This window comes from Microtus pennsylvanicus, chromosome 3, assembly GCF_037038515.1.
Source record: "Microtus pennsylvanicus isolate mMicPen1 chromosome 3, mMicPen1.hap1, whole genome shotgun sequence".
Classification (NCBI taxonomy): domain Eukaryota; kingdom Metazoa; phylum Chordata; class Mammalia; order Rodentia; family Cricetidae; genus Microtus; species Microtus pennsylvanicus.
In genome coordinates this window covers 75,135,126-75,152,230 of record NC_134581.1, presented here as the reverse complement: position 1 = coordinate 75,152,230, position 17,105 = coordinate 75,135,126, and the positions used below count along the sequence as shown (strand labels likewise).

Below are 17,105 nucleotides of genomic sequence, written 5' to 3'. Positions count from 1 at the left end.
AAAACTATTCTTCAGCAAAAGAAATACAAGTCCTAACCTAGATTCTTGCCTAAAGTACTTGCAGCATGTTCCCAGTAGGGCTGCAAACAACCCTGCTGTGGAGATAATGGTTTCCTCTAGCATCCTTACCTGTAACCCACTCCCTCCTCACCCTGTGCTTCTTCACATCCCAGTGTTAAAAGAAAAGAGTCTTACATGTGAAGACCTTCCAGGGTATGAAACTTGGGCAGAAGGCAAGAACATTGGGGTACTGATTTGGGCCAGAGGAGCAGGGTACAAAGCCCGGATCCGACCAAGTGGCTGTGGGTAGAAATAATTTCAGAGTGAGGGAAGAGAGTCTGAGCAACAGAGCATGTATCAAAAAGAAACTGGGGCCAGCAGGATGGCTCAGTGTGTAAAGGAGCTTGCACGCAAGCCTAATGACCTGAGTTCAATTCCTGGAACTCACATGATAGAAGAAAATAGACTCCCACAAGTTGTCTTCTAACTTCCACAATGTACCTACGAAAACACATCTCATCCCCCACACAAATACACACACACAATAATAATAATAAATTTAATTAAAAAAGAACAACACAAAAAGAAATCATTTACTTTTCAAGATGAAAAGAGCAGATCAGATACCCCTGGCTCTGATGCTTCTCACTCCCAGTTTTTCTGAAGTTGGTTTCTTCCTCAACCTCTCAGTAGGTCTAAGTTCTCTCCCTGTAGCTCCTCTTACCTGAGTGCTCGATGCCACCCGTTCATGCTCTGCCAGGCGTGCAGCTACCAGCTGGATTAATTCCTCCATGGTCAAGCCCGCCATGGTGGTACGTGCTGTCTTGATTTGCTGAAGAATGTTGGTCATCTGGGCCCTAAGAATAAACAATGTTGAGGGAAAGAAAAATCAATCTTTATGGGAACACCAACATTTCAAACCATAAACATTTCTCTGGCAGATATCTGAACTGATCCTTAACAACACTTACTTATTGCACTGTGGGAACCGAGTCAGCAGCTTTTCCAGGATCTTCTCCAGTTTGTCTACTGGTTGGGGCCGGGGAGTTTCAGTAGAAGCTTTAATACCGCCCAAGCCTGGGGGAGGCGGGATGGAGGCAGCAGGAGGCATGTGTGGACCATGAGGGCTGACCAGGGAACCCAAGCCAGGGCTATTTCTCCCATGTGAGCCAGGAAGAGGTGGAGATGGTTGGTTGGACTGGGAAAGGGCAGGGTTCAAGATTGGAAAAGACAAAGAGCGAGGATCTGCACTGGGCATAACCATAGGCATTGTGACCTGCCCAATAGAGAAGGGCATCCGAGGGGTCAGAGAGGGACTGGGCTGAAATACTTGAAGCATGAAATCTGCCTGTAAAGGGAAGAGGTGGAGGACAAAAGAGATGGGGAGAAAAGATTAGGAACTGGAGCAAGGGATAAGGAGATCGTTCAGTTGGTAAAGTACCTGCCTTGCAAGCATATCCCAACAGCCTCATAAAAGCCTATAGAGGGGGCACACATATCTACAACCCAATGCTGCGGGGGTAAAGACAAGCATATCCCTACAGTGGCCAGCCAATTTAGCCAATCCCTGAGCTCTAGGTTCACTGAGAGTCCCTGTTTCAAGAAATAAGGTAGCCAGGCTGGGTGTGATGATACATGTCTTTAATTCTAACCCTAAAGAGAAAGAGACAGGTGGATTTCTGTGAATTTGAGGACTGCCTGTTATACAAAGTGAGTTCCAAGACAGCCAGGGATATATAATAAGACCCTGTCTCATAAATAAACAAAATAAAATAAAAATATCGAAAAGGTCAAAAGCAACCTAAAGTTGATCTCTGGCCTAAGTGCATGGGAACACACACACACCTACATGCACATGTACACACACACACACAAGCAGGCACTTATGTATACATTATATAAAAAATACACACAAAAATTTTTTAGGACCCAGAAATAGTGGCACACGCCTTTAATCCCAGCACTTAGAAAGTAGAGGCAAGTGGATCTCTGTGAGTTTGAGACCAGCCTGGTCTACATAATGAGTTCCAGGACAGACAAGGCTACACACAGAAATCCTGTCTAGAAAAACAAAAATAAAAAAAAAAATATTTTAAGAGAGAAAATTGGGGCAGAAATCAATGAATAGCTCTTACATTCCTAAACTAAATGGGGATGTCCCAATGTCCTCATAAAAAGAACAAGTAGACCTTGACTTTGCCTACAATACAGAAAGACTCCTCAAAGTCAGCACTCTTACCTCTGAGGGGGGTGGAGGCAAAGTGGGGGTAGGAATCTGAGGAAGACTGCTCAACTTGGCTCCATTTCTCACTAGCTGGATATGACTATTAAACTGGTCCTGGAACGAAAGGAAGAAAAAGGATTGTCCTTTACTGCTAGGCTGAACAAACCTCTGGGGAAAGCAAGCTGCCTACTCTCAGGAAACCACGGGAGTGGAGTAAGCTCTGAGCAGCAATGCAAAAGGCTAGATACCAACCCACTGTCAGGAGAGTTTAAGCACAAACTGGGGCTGACTGAACCATCATGGTTAACTACACTTACCCGAACATTCTTTTTCATTATCCGTACTCCATTCAGTCTTGTTTCCCACTCCTGTTTGGAACGAACTGTCTCCAGTGTTGGAGGAGTTGACCTTTCAAGAAACAAAGAATTTACAGAATTCAAAATACAAAACAACAACATTTTTTTTTGGTCTTTTGAGACAGAGTTTCTTTGTATAACCCTGGCTGTCCTCAAACTCACAGAGATCCTCCTGCCTCTGCCTCCTGAGTACTGGGATTACTACCTCTTGGGTAAAAATCAATTCTTAATTCACGTAAAATACATACTTAAAAAAAAAACCCACCACAACCAAAAACTCTTAGCTGGGCATTGGTGGTGCAAGTCTTTTAATCTTAGCACTTGGGAGGCAGAGGCAGGCAGATCTCTGTGAACTTGAGGCCAGTCTGGTATACAGAGCAAATGCCAGGACAGGCTCCAAAGCTACACAGAGAAACCTTGTCTCGGAAAAAACAAACAAACAAACAAAAAACAACAAAACTAATCTACATCTCTCCACCTTCAATGATGATGACACAAAGACAACTGTCCTAAAATTGTAGTCACTTTCAATTCCAGGAAGAACAAAACTTCCAAGGAACAACCACCCTCCAGATGAGGACAATCATCCATGAGCCTGCACTCTAGAGGAGAAGTGGTCCTCTTGTGGGAATCAGACTGATGCCCTCAAGTGGTGACACCTAAAAGGATTTCTTCAGATCACCTCGCAGAACAAGAATTGAGACAAAAATCAGTAAGACCACATCTTGAGTCAGACTAGCTAATTAGTTACCCCTCCAGCCCCTTGTCCCAACTCCTCTATTTAAACCTGAAGTTTTGTGCCACATGATGGTGTATATAAACCAAACACTCTGAAGCTAGAGGCAGAAGGATCAAGTGTTCCAGGCCAGCCTGGACTACACAAAATTCCATCTTAAAACCCTAGGACTAGAGTGATGATGATGGCTCAGCAGTTAATAGTGCTTACTTCTCTTGCAGAGGAATGAAGTGTGGTTTCTAGCATCCACATTGAGCATCACACCATTGCTTATAACTCCATTGTGGGGACCTGACAGCCCTGACACTTGTCTGTGAGTACCTATACACATGGGCATATAATCATTCAAACACACACATAAATATAAATAAAAATAATCTTTTAAAAACTATGTAAACAGATCAACCCAAAGCTCATGTTGGCAGGTGGATCTCTGTGAATTTGAGGCTAGCCTGGTTTACAAGAGCTAGTTCCATGACAGCCAGAGCTGTTACACAGATAAACCCTGTCTTGAAAAACAAAACAAAACAAAAGTTCATGTTGATACTCCAAAGATAGTTTTGTCATCTCTAGGTCTCTTTATCTGTTCTTTCCAATGTGGAAACATTGATTACATGTTTCCTGCTTTCCAGCATTACGTCTCATCTCTTTAGTTGATGAGTGACTGAGCATAGCCTGCTAGGCCTGCCGGAGCCTTTGCTTTTGCCCTAAACTTGTTACACCCTGAGACACAGTTGTTGGGAGCAAGTGCTAGAGAAACCCAAGAGTCCAAGTCATCTGCATCACATAAATGATATCACCTTTTTGTCTGAAGTAGCCACCCTGGCCTGAAACTTTCAATCCTCCTGCCTTGGACTCCTAAGTACTGGCATCTTGCCTGTCTGAAAAATGCTATAAGAATCCTCCAAATCCTGTGGCAGACAGAGGAGGAATGGCCATGGGAGAAACAAAGCTTCAAAAACCTTCAAGACCTATATTATGCTTTGGTAGTCTAGCAGATAGTATTTACGCAAACAGAAGTCTGATAATAAAAAGTGCAAAGCTATAAAAGGAGGAAAAAGTGAGAAAGCGCAGAACATGGATGAGAAATCTTGAAAAGTTATGGGTACGCACACAGAGACAGACTTAAGAGTCCTATGAAGAAAGACGTGAGCCAGGCCTGCTAACCTAGGCTTTGGAGAGAGGCACTTACTTGAGGTAAGTCAGATGCAGCTCTGCTTCTTTTTCTGCTTCTTCCAGTTTCAACACCAGCAATTCCTTCCGGCTCTCTAGTGACAGGATCTACACACATCCATGCATGTACACATGAGTATTTGTGTACACACACACATACACACACACACACACACACACACAGGAGTGGGGGAGGGAGAGAGAGAAAGAGAGACAGAGAGAGAGCTTTATATACACAAACTACCTATAGTTAAAACAAATGCCTCCAGGCTTTTAGTACTCTATCAAAACTGTATAGCCCCTGGAAGTACAAGATCAAGTCTGTATATACATTGTCTCTTCTTACCTCCGCCTTCCAGGCCCGCTCTGTCTCTTCCATAATGTTCCGATTGATTTCACCATCCTGGGTTTTAAGTCTATCCAGTTCCATTTCCCACACTTCTCTGTACAGTAAGAAGCCAAGAACAAGATTAAGAAAGGAAATTTAAGTTTGCTGAGCAACAGCGAGGCAAAAGGAAAACCTGTCTGGGGCTGCTACATGAAGCCTCACTTTCAGGATTCACTTCAGAGACAGAAAAATGCTATGTAGGGTAGTCTAAAGTGCAAACAGGTCCAACATGGGAAATATTCACTTCTCCACTTGATCAAATAAAGTTACCTAATGTAGGAAAGGAATGTCTTAGAACCGAAACCCAGTTGGGCATGGTAGTTCATGCCTATAATCCTAATTCTTGGAAGGCTAAGGCAGATAGATGGATTGCTTTGAGTTCCAGATCAGTTTAGACTACAAGATAAGAATCTGTCTCGAAGAAACAAAACCACTCATGACGAACAATGTTCCACATACTTAGGGCATTCAAAACCTTTATGTATTTCTTTTACCTCGCAGTGTGTCTTTCAGTGCTGGTAGTGAAGTTGGGTCATTTATAATTCAACTTTAACTCACAATCAATCAAGCATTTATTACTGGCTTACTAATCTCTACTTTCCTTAACTACAGTAAAAATCTTCAAAAGCAAAGTATAAACTATGTGTTGTAGTGGCTCAGAATTTTGATAATACTTGAGAGCTAAAGACAAGAGGATTGTCACAAATTTAAGGGCAGTTTAGGCTACACACTATATTCTAGATCAGCTTGGACTACATGATGAGATTCTGTCTCAAAACTGAAAATGTATACTTAGCATTTCCCATTTTTTATCCATCTTCTTCATTTTAAAATGTTTGCCCCACCTCCCATCCTTAGGTTATAATATGTTCAGGGCTAAGGTAACCGACTGTTCTGGTTCGCCTTGCACTGAAATATCTCTAGGAGATGGGTCTTTCTGTGTTACACTGGGACAGCTGACCCTCTTACTGAGGACTGAAGTGGCCACTGAATAGAGACAAGAGGAGAATTTTCTCATATTACATTTGACTGTGAGCTGAAAGCATGGATTTCCCAGATTCATGGAAAGAACAGAATGGAAATGTTTTAAGCTGTCTTTGATGGTTTTGCTTTTTTGTTTGTTTGTTTGGTTGGTTGGTTTTTTGAAACAGGGTTTCTCTGTGTAACAGCCCTGGCTGTCCTGGAACTTGCTTTGTAGACCAGGCTGGCCTCGAACTTAAAGAGATCCATCTGTCTTCTGCCTCCTGGCCTGCACCACCACCATCTGTAGTATTTTTCCATTTTTTTCCAAACAAGGTCTCTATGCTGCCCATATTGAACTTAAACTTACATCAGTCCTCCTGTTTCAGCTTTCCCATTGCTTAAAGTATGAGTCCACATGCCCAGAACCAGAGTCCTTTGGAAGAGCAGCTGCAGAGCTCTCTCTCCAGCCCCAGAAGCATTTCTCCTAAGAGAAGTGTCTAAGGCTTCTCCCTTCACATGGTCTTGTTTATAATCCAATTCTCCACACATCCCTGCCCTCTATTTGAGATTCTGAATATGTTTAGTATGTACATGCTCATTCATTATTGACCTAATCTGCTTTCTACTGACAGTTCTGCTCATCTAACAGACCTGAGTAGGTGAGCCACAAGGTCTCCAAATTAACTTCTATCCCAGGAAGAATTTTCTACCAGTCTTGTAAAGGCTTATTGTCACATCTTCCTGACAAACACATAAGCTTCAAGTTCCAAAAAGCCTCCAAAATTAGAATCTTCTCTCCATAAGAATATGTGAAATGCAGTAGGGTGGTGGTGGTGTATGCCTTAATCCAGCACTAGGGAGGCGGAGGCAGGGAGATCTCTGTGAGTTCAATGCCAACCTGGTCTACAGAGAGAGCTCCAAGACATCCAGGCCTACACAGAGAAACTCTATCTCTAAAAAACCAAAAACAAACAAGAAGAATATGTGAAATCAAATGATGTCACACCTAGCTTACCATTTCTCTCTGTAATGGGATAATTATAGAACATAAGAAAGACTTGCCTTCTGGGTCTGGTGATACTCTTGAGGATGACAGATACTGAAGGAACAATCTGACCTTCACTAAATACACATATCACTACATACGTATTTACATATGCACATATTTATATCAGAAAAATCCTCTTGTACCTATGGGAAGATCCACATATTCACAAACAAAAATTCTTTCCCTTTGGGCATTTGGCCACATTTACTTTATTAGCATCTGTATAAAAGAGAACTATTGGTCAGTACAACAAAAATGGATAGGATGGGATGGCAAGATAGCTCAGTGAAGAAAGGTATTTGATGCTAAGTCTGACGACCAGAGTTCAATCTCCAGGACCCACATGATAGAAGATGAAAAACACCTTCTGCAAGCTGTGCTCTGATCTCCACACATGTGCCATAGTATGTGTGGGTACATGTGCTTGCACACATACACACTGGCTTAGTTAGCATTTCTATCACCTATGATAAAACATCATGATCACTGAATCATTTAACCCTTTTAACCCCAGCACTCAGGTGGCAGAGGCACGTAGATCTCTATGAGTTCGAAGTCAGCCTGGTCTATAGAGCAAGTTCCAGAATAGCTAAGGCTACTTAGAGAAACTCTGTTTCAGAAAAAAAAAAAAATTAAAAAAAATAAAATAAAGCAAAAACCCAAAAACAAACAAAGGCATGACCATAAGCAACTTTTGGGAAGGAAAGGGTTTATATTTATTCTGCTTCCATTTCTACATCACAGTCTATCACTGAAGGAAGTCAGGGCAGGAGCTGACGCAGAAGCCATGGAGGAGTGTTGCTTACTGGTTTGCTCCCTCATGACTTGCCCAGCCTGCTTTCTTACAGCACTCAGGACCATCAGTTCAGGGATGGTCCCACCAACAATGTGCTGGGTCCTCCCACATCAATCACTAACTGAGAAAATGCACCACAGACAAGCCTACAAGCCAATCTTATGGAGGCATTTTCTCAATTGAGAGTCCCTCTTCCCAAATGAGGCTAGCTTGTGTCAAACTGACATAAAACTAGCCAGTACTGTAATGGAACACTGTGAAGATGTGTTGCTCTCATTGGTTTACTAAGGAGCAAAATGGCCAATAACTAAGCAGGAAAAGGTTAGGGGATATTTGCAGATAGGATAAGAGCTTGGGGATGAAGAGGGCACAGTCGCCAGGAGAAGCAAGATGAACATGCCATGTTGAAAAAAGGTACAAAGTCACATGGTAAAGCACAGATAAGAAATTGTATTTTTTATATGATCCTAGACAAGTTACTTAATTTTTGTAGACATCGTTATCTCCATTTATAAAGACAATAGTGACTACATCATGGCTTTGATGAGAAAGAGAACTGAGGAAGCACAGGTAAAGAATTAGATATGAAGCTGGGCAGTGGCAAAGCACGCCTTAAATTCCAGCACTTGGGAGGCAGAGGCAGGTGGATCTCTGTGAGTTTGAGGCCAGCCTGGTCTACAAAATGAGTTCCAGGACAGTCAGAACTGTAACACAGAGAAACCCTGTCTTGAAAAACCAAAACAAACAAACAAACAGATCAGTTATGAGCTGGATAGTGGTGATGCACGCCTTTAATCTCAGCACCCAAGAGGAAGAGGCAGGTGGATCTCTGAAATTGAGATCAGCCTGGTCTACAAAGCAAGTTTAAGGACAGCCAGAGTTACAATGGAGAAGTCCTGTTTTGAGGGAAAAATTAGTTATGTGTGGCAACCTACACCTATGATACCAGCACCTGGCAGGCTGAGACAGGATTATTATGAGTTTGGTGTTAGCCCTAGACTACATAATGAATTTCAGGCCAGCCTGGGCTACAGTATAAGACCCTGACTCAAAAAGATGCTTTTAATAAGATATCCACCATATGAAAAGTAATTGTAAAAACTCAAAATATATGGTTTTCTGTTTTTTTGTTGTTGTTGTTTTTGTTTTTATTTCCTAGCAATGCTGAGAAATGAACATAGGATCTTGTTTATGCTAGGCAAATGCTATAAAACTGTACTGTATCTTCTTTCCAGATAAATCTTATTTTTCCATTAAGATTTATTTATTTACTTCTCAGAGATAGGGTTTCACTAGACTGCTGTGTATGGCCAAGAATTTAATATGTAGACCAGGCTAGCTTCAAATTCACGATATCCACCTGCCCACGTCACCCGAGTACTGGGGTTAAAGGCATGTACCACCACATCTGGCAGGATTTATTTCTTACATGTATGATTGTTTTGTCTGCATGTATGTCTGAACACATTCTTGTAGTGTCCAGGTAGGCCAGAAGAGGTGTCAAATTCTCTGGCACTGCCTTTATAAACCACTGTTAGGTGCCTGCCATATTGGTGTTGGAGATAGAACTGTTCCAAAAACAGCAGTGTGTGTCTATAATCATAGTACTTTTTTGTTTGCTTGTTTCTTTGAAGCAAGGGATTAAAGGTGTGTGCCATCACCACCTGGCCAATCACAACACTCCCATATTGAGAAAGAGTTCCTGGAAGCTTAGAGGTTAGCTGGCAAAATGACAAAGAGACCCAGTCTCAAACAAAGAGGGCAAGGACTGATACTCAAAGTTGTTTTCTGACCTCCACATCCACACACTGGCATGCACATATGCACACAGAGGCACACAGACACATACACAGATTTTTAAAATTAAAGACAAAACAAGAACAAAAACTAAAGACAAAACAAAACTTGTGATTTGAAATGGTTGCCCAGGACTGGAGTGATGGTTCAGTGGTTGAGAGCATTGGATGATCTTGCAGAGGACCTGGGTTCAGGTTTCAGTACCCACATGGTGGTTTACAATCACCTATAATTCCAATTCTGGAGGATCTGATGCCCTCTTCTGACTTCCATGAGAAGCAGGTATGCACATAGTACACAGATATACATGATGCAAGCAAAATATTCATATACATAAAAATTATAGTAAATTCAAATTTTTTTTCTTTTTAATTTTATTGGTTTTTATTGAGCTCTACATTTTTCCCTGTTCCCCTCCCTGCCTCTCCCCTCCTCTTCAACCCTCTCCCAAGGTCCCCATGCTCCCAATTTACTCAGGAGATCTTGTCTTTTTATACTTCCCCAAATTTTTTTTCTTAAAACAAAAAGGCTGTCCACTATGCAGGTCTAACATAACTGACTTAAGAATTTCCTTGCTGCCAGGAGGTGGTGGCACACGCCTTTAATCTCAGCACTGGGAGGTAGAGGCAATCGGATCTCTGTGAGGCCAGCCTGGTCTACAAAGCAAGTTCCAGGATAGCAAGGGCTACGTAGAGAAACAGTGTCTCAAAAAAAACAAAACGAAACAAAAAAATCCTTCTTATTACTTTTTAAATCTAGATGACTATGTGAACTTTAATCTTTACTGTGGGTGTGTGCACTCCTGTGTGTACAGATGTTTTGCCTGTATGGCATGTGCATGAAGTGTATTTGAAGGCCAGAATAGGTGGTGGATCCCCTGGGATTAGAGTAACAGAGGTTCCATGTCAATCCTCTGTAAGAGCATCAGTGCTCTTGACTGCAGAGTGATTCTCTAGCCCCTTCCTTGTTATTTCAATTTCACAATTATAAATAATGGCAAAGCAGCATCTCTGTGTGAAGACTAATGCAGGTTAATGACAAAGTGATGCAATTAGATGTGAGAGGCTCTGAAACTAGGTCATTTGGTCCACCCCAGCCTCACCACTCTGCACTGCTTGCCCAGTGAGTCTTTCTGTGCCTTGTTTTCCTAGAGTATGAACTGGGGAGGACACAGGAATTGACCTTCCATACCACCACAGTGCAGACTAAATGAGTTAATGTATGCAAAATGCCTAAGACAGTCTCTAGCATGTAGTAAGATCTCCAAAAATGCCAGTTATCATTTGTATGCTACAACTACTTTCTCCAGAGAAACTAAAATACTAATATATTTTTTCTTTTTTTTTCAGGCACAGTAGCACATACCTTTAATACTAGCACTTGAAAGCATAGCTAAGAGGATCTCTTTGAGTTTGAGGTCATTCTATTTTATATAGACAGGGCTACATTATGAGAATCTGATTCCAAAACAAAACATTTTCCCCGACAAGTGCCTGTAGGAAGATGGCTACCTTGGAGTTCAGGCACAGATGCTAAGTATCCCATGAAACACACTTAGAGGAGAGATAAGAATTAGGATTTCTGAGTCCTCAGCCAAAGGCCTTTCTTGCAGAATTATGTTACATTCTAGATAAGTGCAAAGAAAAAAAAGCAGAACAAAAACCTGGGGACAGTTAAGTAGATACAGTCAGCTGTGGTGTTCAAAGGTGTATTTCCCGAACTTAAGACAACCTAAGAAATCTTTTCTTTTTCTTTTAGTATGTGTGAGGGCTCTAATAGAGCTCTCATGCAGTTCTGGCTTGCTGCAAATATAGAGGAAATTGACCATGAAATTCTGATCCTTCCATTTCCACCTCCTAAGTGCTGAGAATACAGGTACAAATCACCATGCCAGGCTTTAAATCAGTTTCTTGAAATAGTGCAACCATACATAGAATAATTAGATATAGAAAAATATTACTGGGATAAATTCTTCACTAATTCAACATCTTTAACAGTAGTCTCAATATGCTAGACATTTTTAAACTTACAAATATACCCCAGTTGGCTTTTCAGTTTTGCTTGGTGAGAAAAAGGGACAAGGAAAATGTGGGCAGAAAGTCAAATGCTCAAAGAGCAACAAAGGTCAAGGGCACAAAATCCCAGCAGGATGAAACAGAGGCACTAGCACAGTGATGGCACCAGGAGTCCTGGGAATGGAGCTGCATTGTTAGAGTGTAGGCCAGGGTACCCAAACACATCGAAGGCCCATTGCACCAAGCTACAACTTTAAGTGTAAATTTGTAAGCTTGAAAGAAAGAAGGAAGAAATGAACAAATGAAGGAAAGAAGGAAGAGAGCTGGCAGTGGTGGCGCACCCCTTTAATTCCAGCACTTGGAGGCAGAAACAGGTGAATCTCTTGAGTTTGAGGCCAGCCCGGTCTACAGAGTGAGTTCCAGGACAGCCAAGGCTACATAGAGAAACCCTGTCTTGAAAGCAGAACAAATAGATAGACAGACAAACAGACAGATAAAAAGGAAAGACAGATAAAACAGTATTTGCTTTTTTCATTTTCATTCTTTGATGAGCTGACACTGGAGTTTTCCTGAGAATACATGACATGTGACAGTATCCTCATTCTTGTGACAAATACGTGCTTCTATATTCTTCTGATTTCAGCCCTTTTCTCTTTTGGTGAAGGAGCTGTTAGTTTGTTTTTGTTTTTTTTTAAGTTATTTGTTTATTATGCATAAAGTGTTCTGCTAACATGTACACACCAGAAGAGAGCACCAGGCCTCATAATAGATGGTTGTAAGCCACCGTGTGGTTGCTGGGAATTGAACAGAGGACCTCTGGAAGAGCAGCCAGTGTTCTTAACCTCTGAGCCATAACTCCAGCCTGGCTGTTTGTTTGTTTGTTTTTTATTTTTCGAGACAGCGTTTCTCTGTAGCTTTGGAGTCTGTCCTGGCACTAGCTCTTGTAGACCAAGCTGGCCTCGAACTCACAGAGATCTGCCTGCCTCTGCCTCTCAAGTACTGGGATTAAAGGCGTGCGCCCAACCACCCAGCTGTTTGGTTTTTAAGTTTTATTTTTACTTATATGTATGTATCTCTGTGTATGTCATGTGTGTGTGGATGTCCGTGGAGGTCAGAAGTGGGCATTGGATTCCTGGGAGCTAGAGCTATAGGCAGTCATGAGCCACCCTATGTGGGTGCTGGGAATTGAACCTGGGTTCTCTGCAAGGGCAGCAAGTGTTCTTAACTGTTAAACCATCACCCTAGGTCCAGATTTTAAATGTTTGTATAAAAAATTATATCAACACTTGAAAGATCTATAAAACATTGGGCCAGTATTTAATAAATGATGCACTGTGTTATCAAATCAACTATGGGATCCATTCAATTAGTATAAAGATTATTCTAAGAAGATACTGAGATTCCAGAGTTGCAGGGGAGAAAAAAAGTTCTTGGAATCTCCCTTATGAGAGCCAAAGCAGCAACTTCTAGACAGCAAAACTGTCCCAAACTGCTCACAGTAGATCTTCTCCAGAGTACAACAGGAGCCATCTACCGGCTTCCTCTTCTAGAGAGCACAGCCCTTCCAGTACACGCGCAGGCCGGAGGTAAATGGTGTCTTTTTCTACTTGAAAAAGTAGAAAACGTTATTTTTTTGAGACAGAGTCTCTTCACTAAACCTACAGCTCAAAGATTAGCTAGGCTATCTAGCTGGATAGCTCCAGGGATCTGCCTCTCTGTGCACCCCCAGTGTGGGGTTAAAGAGATGCTAAAGGCCATGCCAGCATTTCACATGGGTGCTGGAGACCCAAACTCAGTTCCTTGTGTTTGTACAGAAAACACTGAGCTATCTCCTCTTATGTTTTGAGACAAGGTTTCTCATGGAACCTGAAGATTATCAATTCTGCTAGACTGGCTGGTAAATGAGCTCAAGGAATCTTCTTGTCTTGTTGCCTCCCATCCTCAGCAGCAGATTACAGATGTGTGCGGCCATCCCTGGCTTTTAGTATTTGCTGAAAATCTCACCTCGGGTCCTCATGCTTGCTTGCACGTAGGCACTTTACTGCCTAAACCACCTCCCCAGTTCACAGACAGCCACATCTACTGAAAGCTCATTTTTATTTCCACAAAATGTTCCCTAGGCACTCTTTCTCACCCCTCTCCAGAATCATTTGTGGACGACAGGGATGACTCAGTTGGTAGAGTATTTGCCTTGAAAGCTCAAAGATCTGAGTTGAATCTTCAGACCCCACATAAAGTGCTAAGCATGGTGGAAGTACACACTTATGATCCCATCGCTGGGCAGGACAGACAGAAGACCCCTGGGGGTCACTGGTCAGCCAGTCCAGCCTAAATGCTGAACTCCAGGCCAACGAGAGACCCTCTCTCAAAGATGGTGGATGATGTTTCTAGATGTGACACCTGAGGTCACAAACATACACATGCACACAGGCTAATTTTATGTCAACTTGACACAAGCTAGAGATATTTGGAAGGAGGTAATTTCAAATGAGAAAATGCCTTGTGGGTAGTGCCATCCCTGGGCTGACGGTTCTAGGTTCTATAAGAGAGCAGGCAGAGCAAGTCATGGGGAGCAAGCCTATAAGGAGCTCCCCTCCATTGCCTCTACATCGGGTCCCGCCTCTGGGTTCCTCCCCTGCTTGATTGAGTTCCTGTCCTCACTGCTTTTGATGATGAAGGATATGGAACTGTGAATGAAAGACATCCTTCCCTTTCCAAGTTGCTTTTTTGGTCATGATGTTTCATCATAGCAACAGTAACACTAAGTAACACACACACACACACACACACACACACACACACACACACACACACACACGTTTTCCCCATAAGTATTTTTCTTCCCTCTTTGCCTAAAAAGATCCCACAGAATCTTAAATTCTAACCCCTTTAAGTTACTGGTCTCTAGTAGTTCTTCCATGTGTATACACATTGCACAGACAAACTGTTTTTTCTTCTTATTGATCTGGGAATTTAATTTGCTAACCCTAAAACGGTACAGGTAAAGTTTTTCTTCCCTTTGATAAAATACATAAAAGATGCATTCAAGCATTAAGGTATTGTAGGACATGCCTATAATCCTAGCACTCTGGAGGCAGAGGCAGGCATGCTACGAGCTTGATGCCAACCCAGTCTACACAGCCAGGACTTCAAAGTGAGACACTGGTTTAAAAGGCAAAACAAAACAACAAGGTAAACCATCAGATTTTAGGCAGACCTGGTGGCACAAGGCTGTAATACCAATTACTCTGGAGGCTGAAGCTTGGGAAGTCAAGTTCAATGTTTCTCTGGGTTACAAAGTTAGTTTTAAAGCTAGTCTTGTCAACAGATACCCTGTCTTAAAATAACAAAAGTAGGCTGTAAATATAGCCCAATAAACCAATTTAACCTTTTGTGGTAGTTTGAATGTAATTGGCCACCATAATCTCATAGGCAGTGGCACTATTAGGTGTGGCTTTGTTGGAGTGGGTGTGACCTTGGAGGAAGTGTGTCACTGTGGGGCTGGGCTTTAAGGTTTTCTATGCTCAGGATACCATCCAGTGTCTCAGATGATTTCCTGTTGCCTACAAGGTGTAGGATTTACTGCCTGCATGCCACCATGATTCCTGCCATGATGATAATGGACTGAACTTCTGAAACTGTATGTGTGCCACCCAACTAAATGTTTTCCTTATAAGAGTTTACTATGGTCACAGTATCTCTTCACAGCAACAGAAACAATAAGAAACTTGTAAAACAATTTTTCATGGAAAAAAAAGTACTATTTATGTTAACATGTAAGTTTTATGTTATCTTAAAATAAATCAACACATAAATATATTTTTGCCTTAATTTCTGGTTCAGTGAATACTGATAAAGAAAATAGATACAAAAACTGTTATTTAGAGTCCTTGTTAATCATTAATATATAAGGGTCCAGGACACAGTGAAATCAACAAGACTAATTCAAGCAAGCGGTAAGGAGGGCAGAATGATAATTAAGTTCCAGGCCAGCCTGAGCTGCATATAAAGGGTATACCTCAAACAAACAAACAAACGAATCTTCAAGATCACGAATAGTTCCACTATTAGAATTAATGACTTGTAGTTTTCAATCATAGGGAAGAAAAGGCAGTCAGAAGTACAGAGAGTGGGGCTGGAGAGATGGCTCAGTGGTTAAGAGCCCAGGCTGCTCTTCCAGAGGTCCTGAGTTCAATTCCCAGCAACCACATGGTGGCTCACAACCATCTGTAATGAGATCTGGTGCCCTCTTCTGGCATTCAGGCATACATGGAGGCAGAATGTTGTATACATAATAAATAAATAAATAAAATCTTTAAAAAAAAAAAAAAGAAGTACAGAGAGTGTAGTAACCACAGTCAAAGGAAATTTGTCTGAGCCTAGACAGGACTATAGACTCATTTCTACTCTTTAGGATGTCCCATGATGAGTTGCTACATGTCCATGTGCGTACCTCATTTTCCCTAAATCAGCTGTGCAAACCATGGCAGAGCCAATGCTGCCATCGGTGGGTGCTAGCTGTTATGATCACTAGCAACATGAAAGGCAATGCTCAGCCTGAAGAGATTTTACTATACTGTTTGAGAATGATCATTGTGACCCACTTCTTCCCTTTGCCACCCCGAGACAGGGTTTCTCTGTGTGACAGCCCTGACTGTCCTAGAACTCGCTTTGTAGACCAGGCTGGCCTCGAACTCACAGAGATCTGTCTGCCTCTGCCTCCCAAGTGCTGGGATTAAAGGTGTGTGCCTCCTAATCATTCACTAGATTCTCATCAGAACTGGCTGCCCTCCAGACACTCTCCCTAATATTCTTTTGAATGTGGAGGTGCCATAGTGAAGGTTTCTCACTTTGGAAAACAAATCAGTAAGTGAGCTTGGTATTTACTTTTGACTTAGCATTTTACATGCTTACAATGGCCAAGTGTTTCTCAATAAATAAAAAATTAAACCAATGTCAGCAGCATTTAAATAACATTATCATTGGATTCACAACTGTGAATTTTCAAGCATGTGATTTCAAGCAACTTGGAAAATTGAGAATTCAACCAAATTTAAGGTCTATCTTGCTCTTGTTACAGTATTAAAAAGAGGACACGCTCACTAGGTAATTCTTCTGTAAATGGTGTTCAGTTGTGCTACTCGTGGTGCTGACTAGCGTAACTATTCAAAACATTCCTGTGACCTGAGTTTCTGAAGAAAAAAATGACACTCAGGATATAAAGCAAATAAAATAGGTTTTAGAGTAACATAGAAATCTTTACCATGGGGACTGGAAAGATAACTCAGGTTAAGAACACTGGCTGTTCTTCCAGAGGTCCTGAGTTCAATTCCCAGCAACCACATGGTGGCTCACAACCATCTGCAATGAAGTCTGGTGTCCTCTTCTGGCCTGCAGGCATACATGCAGGCAGAATACTGTATACATAATAAATAGTTAAAAAAGAAATCTTGATCATAGCCTGGTGATGGCACACACCTGGTGATGGCACACAGCACTCAGGAGGCAAAGGCAGGTGTTTCTCTGTGAGTTTGAGGCCAGCCTGGTCTACAGAGAGAGCTTCAGGACTGGTTCCATAGCTACTGAAAAACCCTGTCTCAAACCCACCC

At 41.9% G+C, this 17,105-nt stretch overlaps 1 protein-coding gene across 11 annotated transcripts in view; it reads right to left on the bottom strand.

Moving 5' to 3' along the window:
- Positions 1-17,105, bottom strand: part of Rnf214 (ring finger protein 214) — a 36,417-nt gene that overhangs the window by 624 nt on the left and 18,688 nt on the right. For 6 of the 11 annotated variants that reach the window (XM_075966068.1, XM_075966067.1, XM_075966072.1 and 3 more), the window contains exons 7-13: positions 4,836-4,932; positions 4,509-4,597; positions 2,542-2,632; positions 2,240-2,338; positions 972-1,348; positions 725-857; positions 196-300 (exon numbers count right to left, since the gene is read on the bottom strand). In XM_075966068.1, the coding sequence (XP_075822183.1) occupies positions 196-300; positions 725-857; positions 972-1,348; positions 2,240-2,338; positions 2,542-2,632; positions 4,509-4,597; positions 4,836-4,932 (991 nt within the window). The remainder of the gene's footprint in view (positions 1-195; positions 301-724; positions 858-971; positions 1,349-2,239; positions 2,339-2,541; positions 2,633-4,508; positions 4,598-4,835; positions 4,933-17,105) is intronic. The other 5 variants (XM_075966069.1, XM_075966073.1, XM_075966063.1 and 2 more) reach the window with 1 other exon arrangement.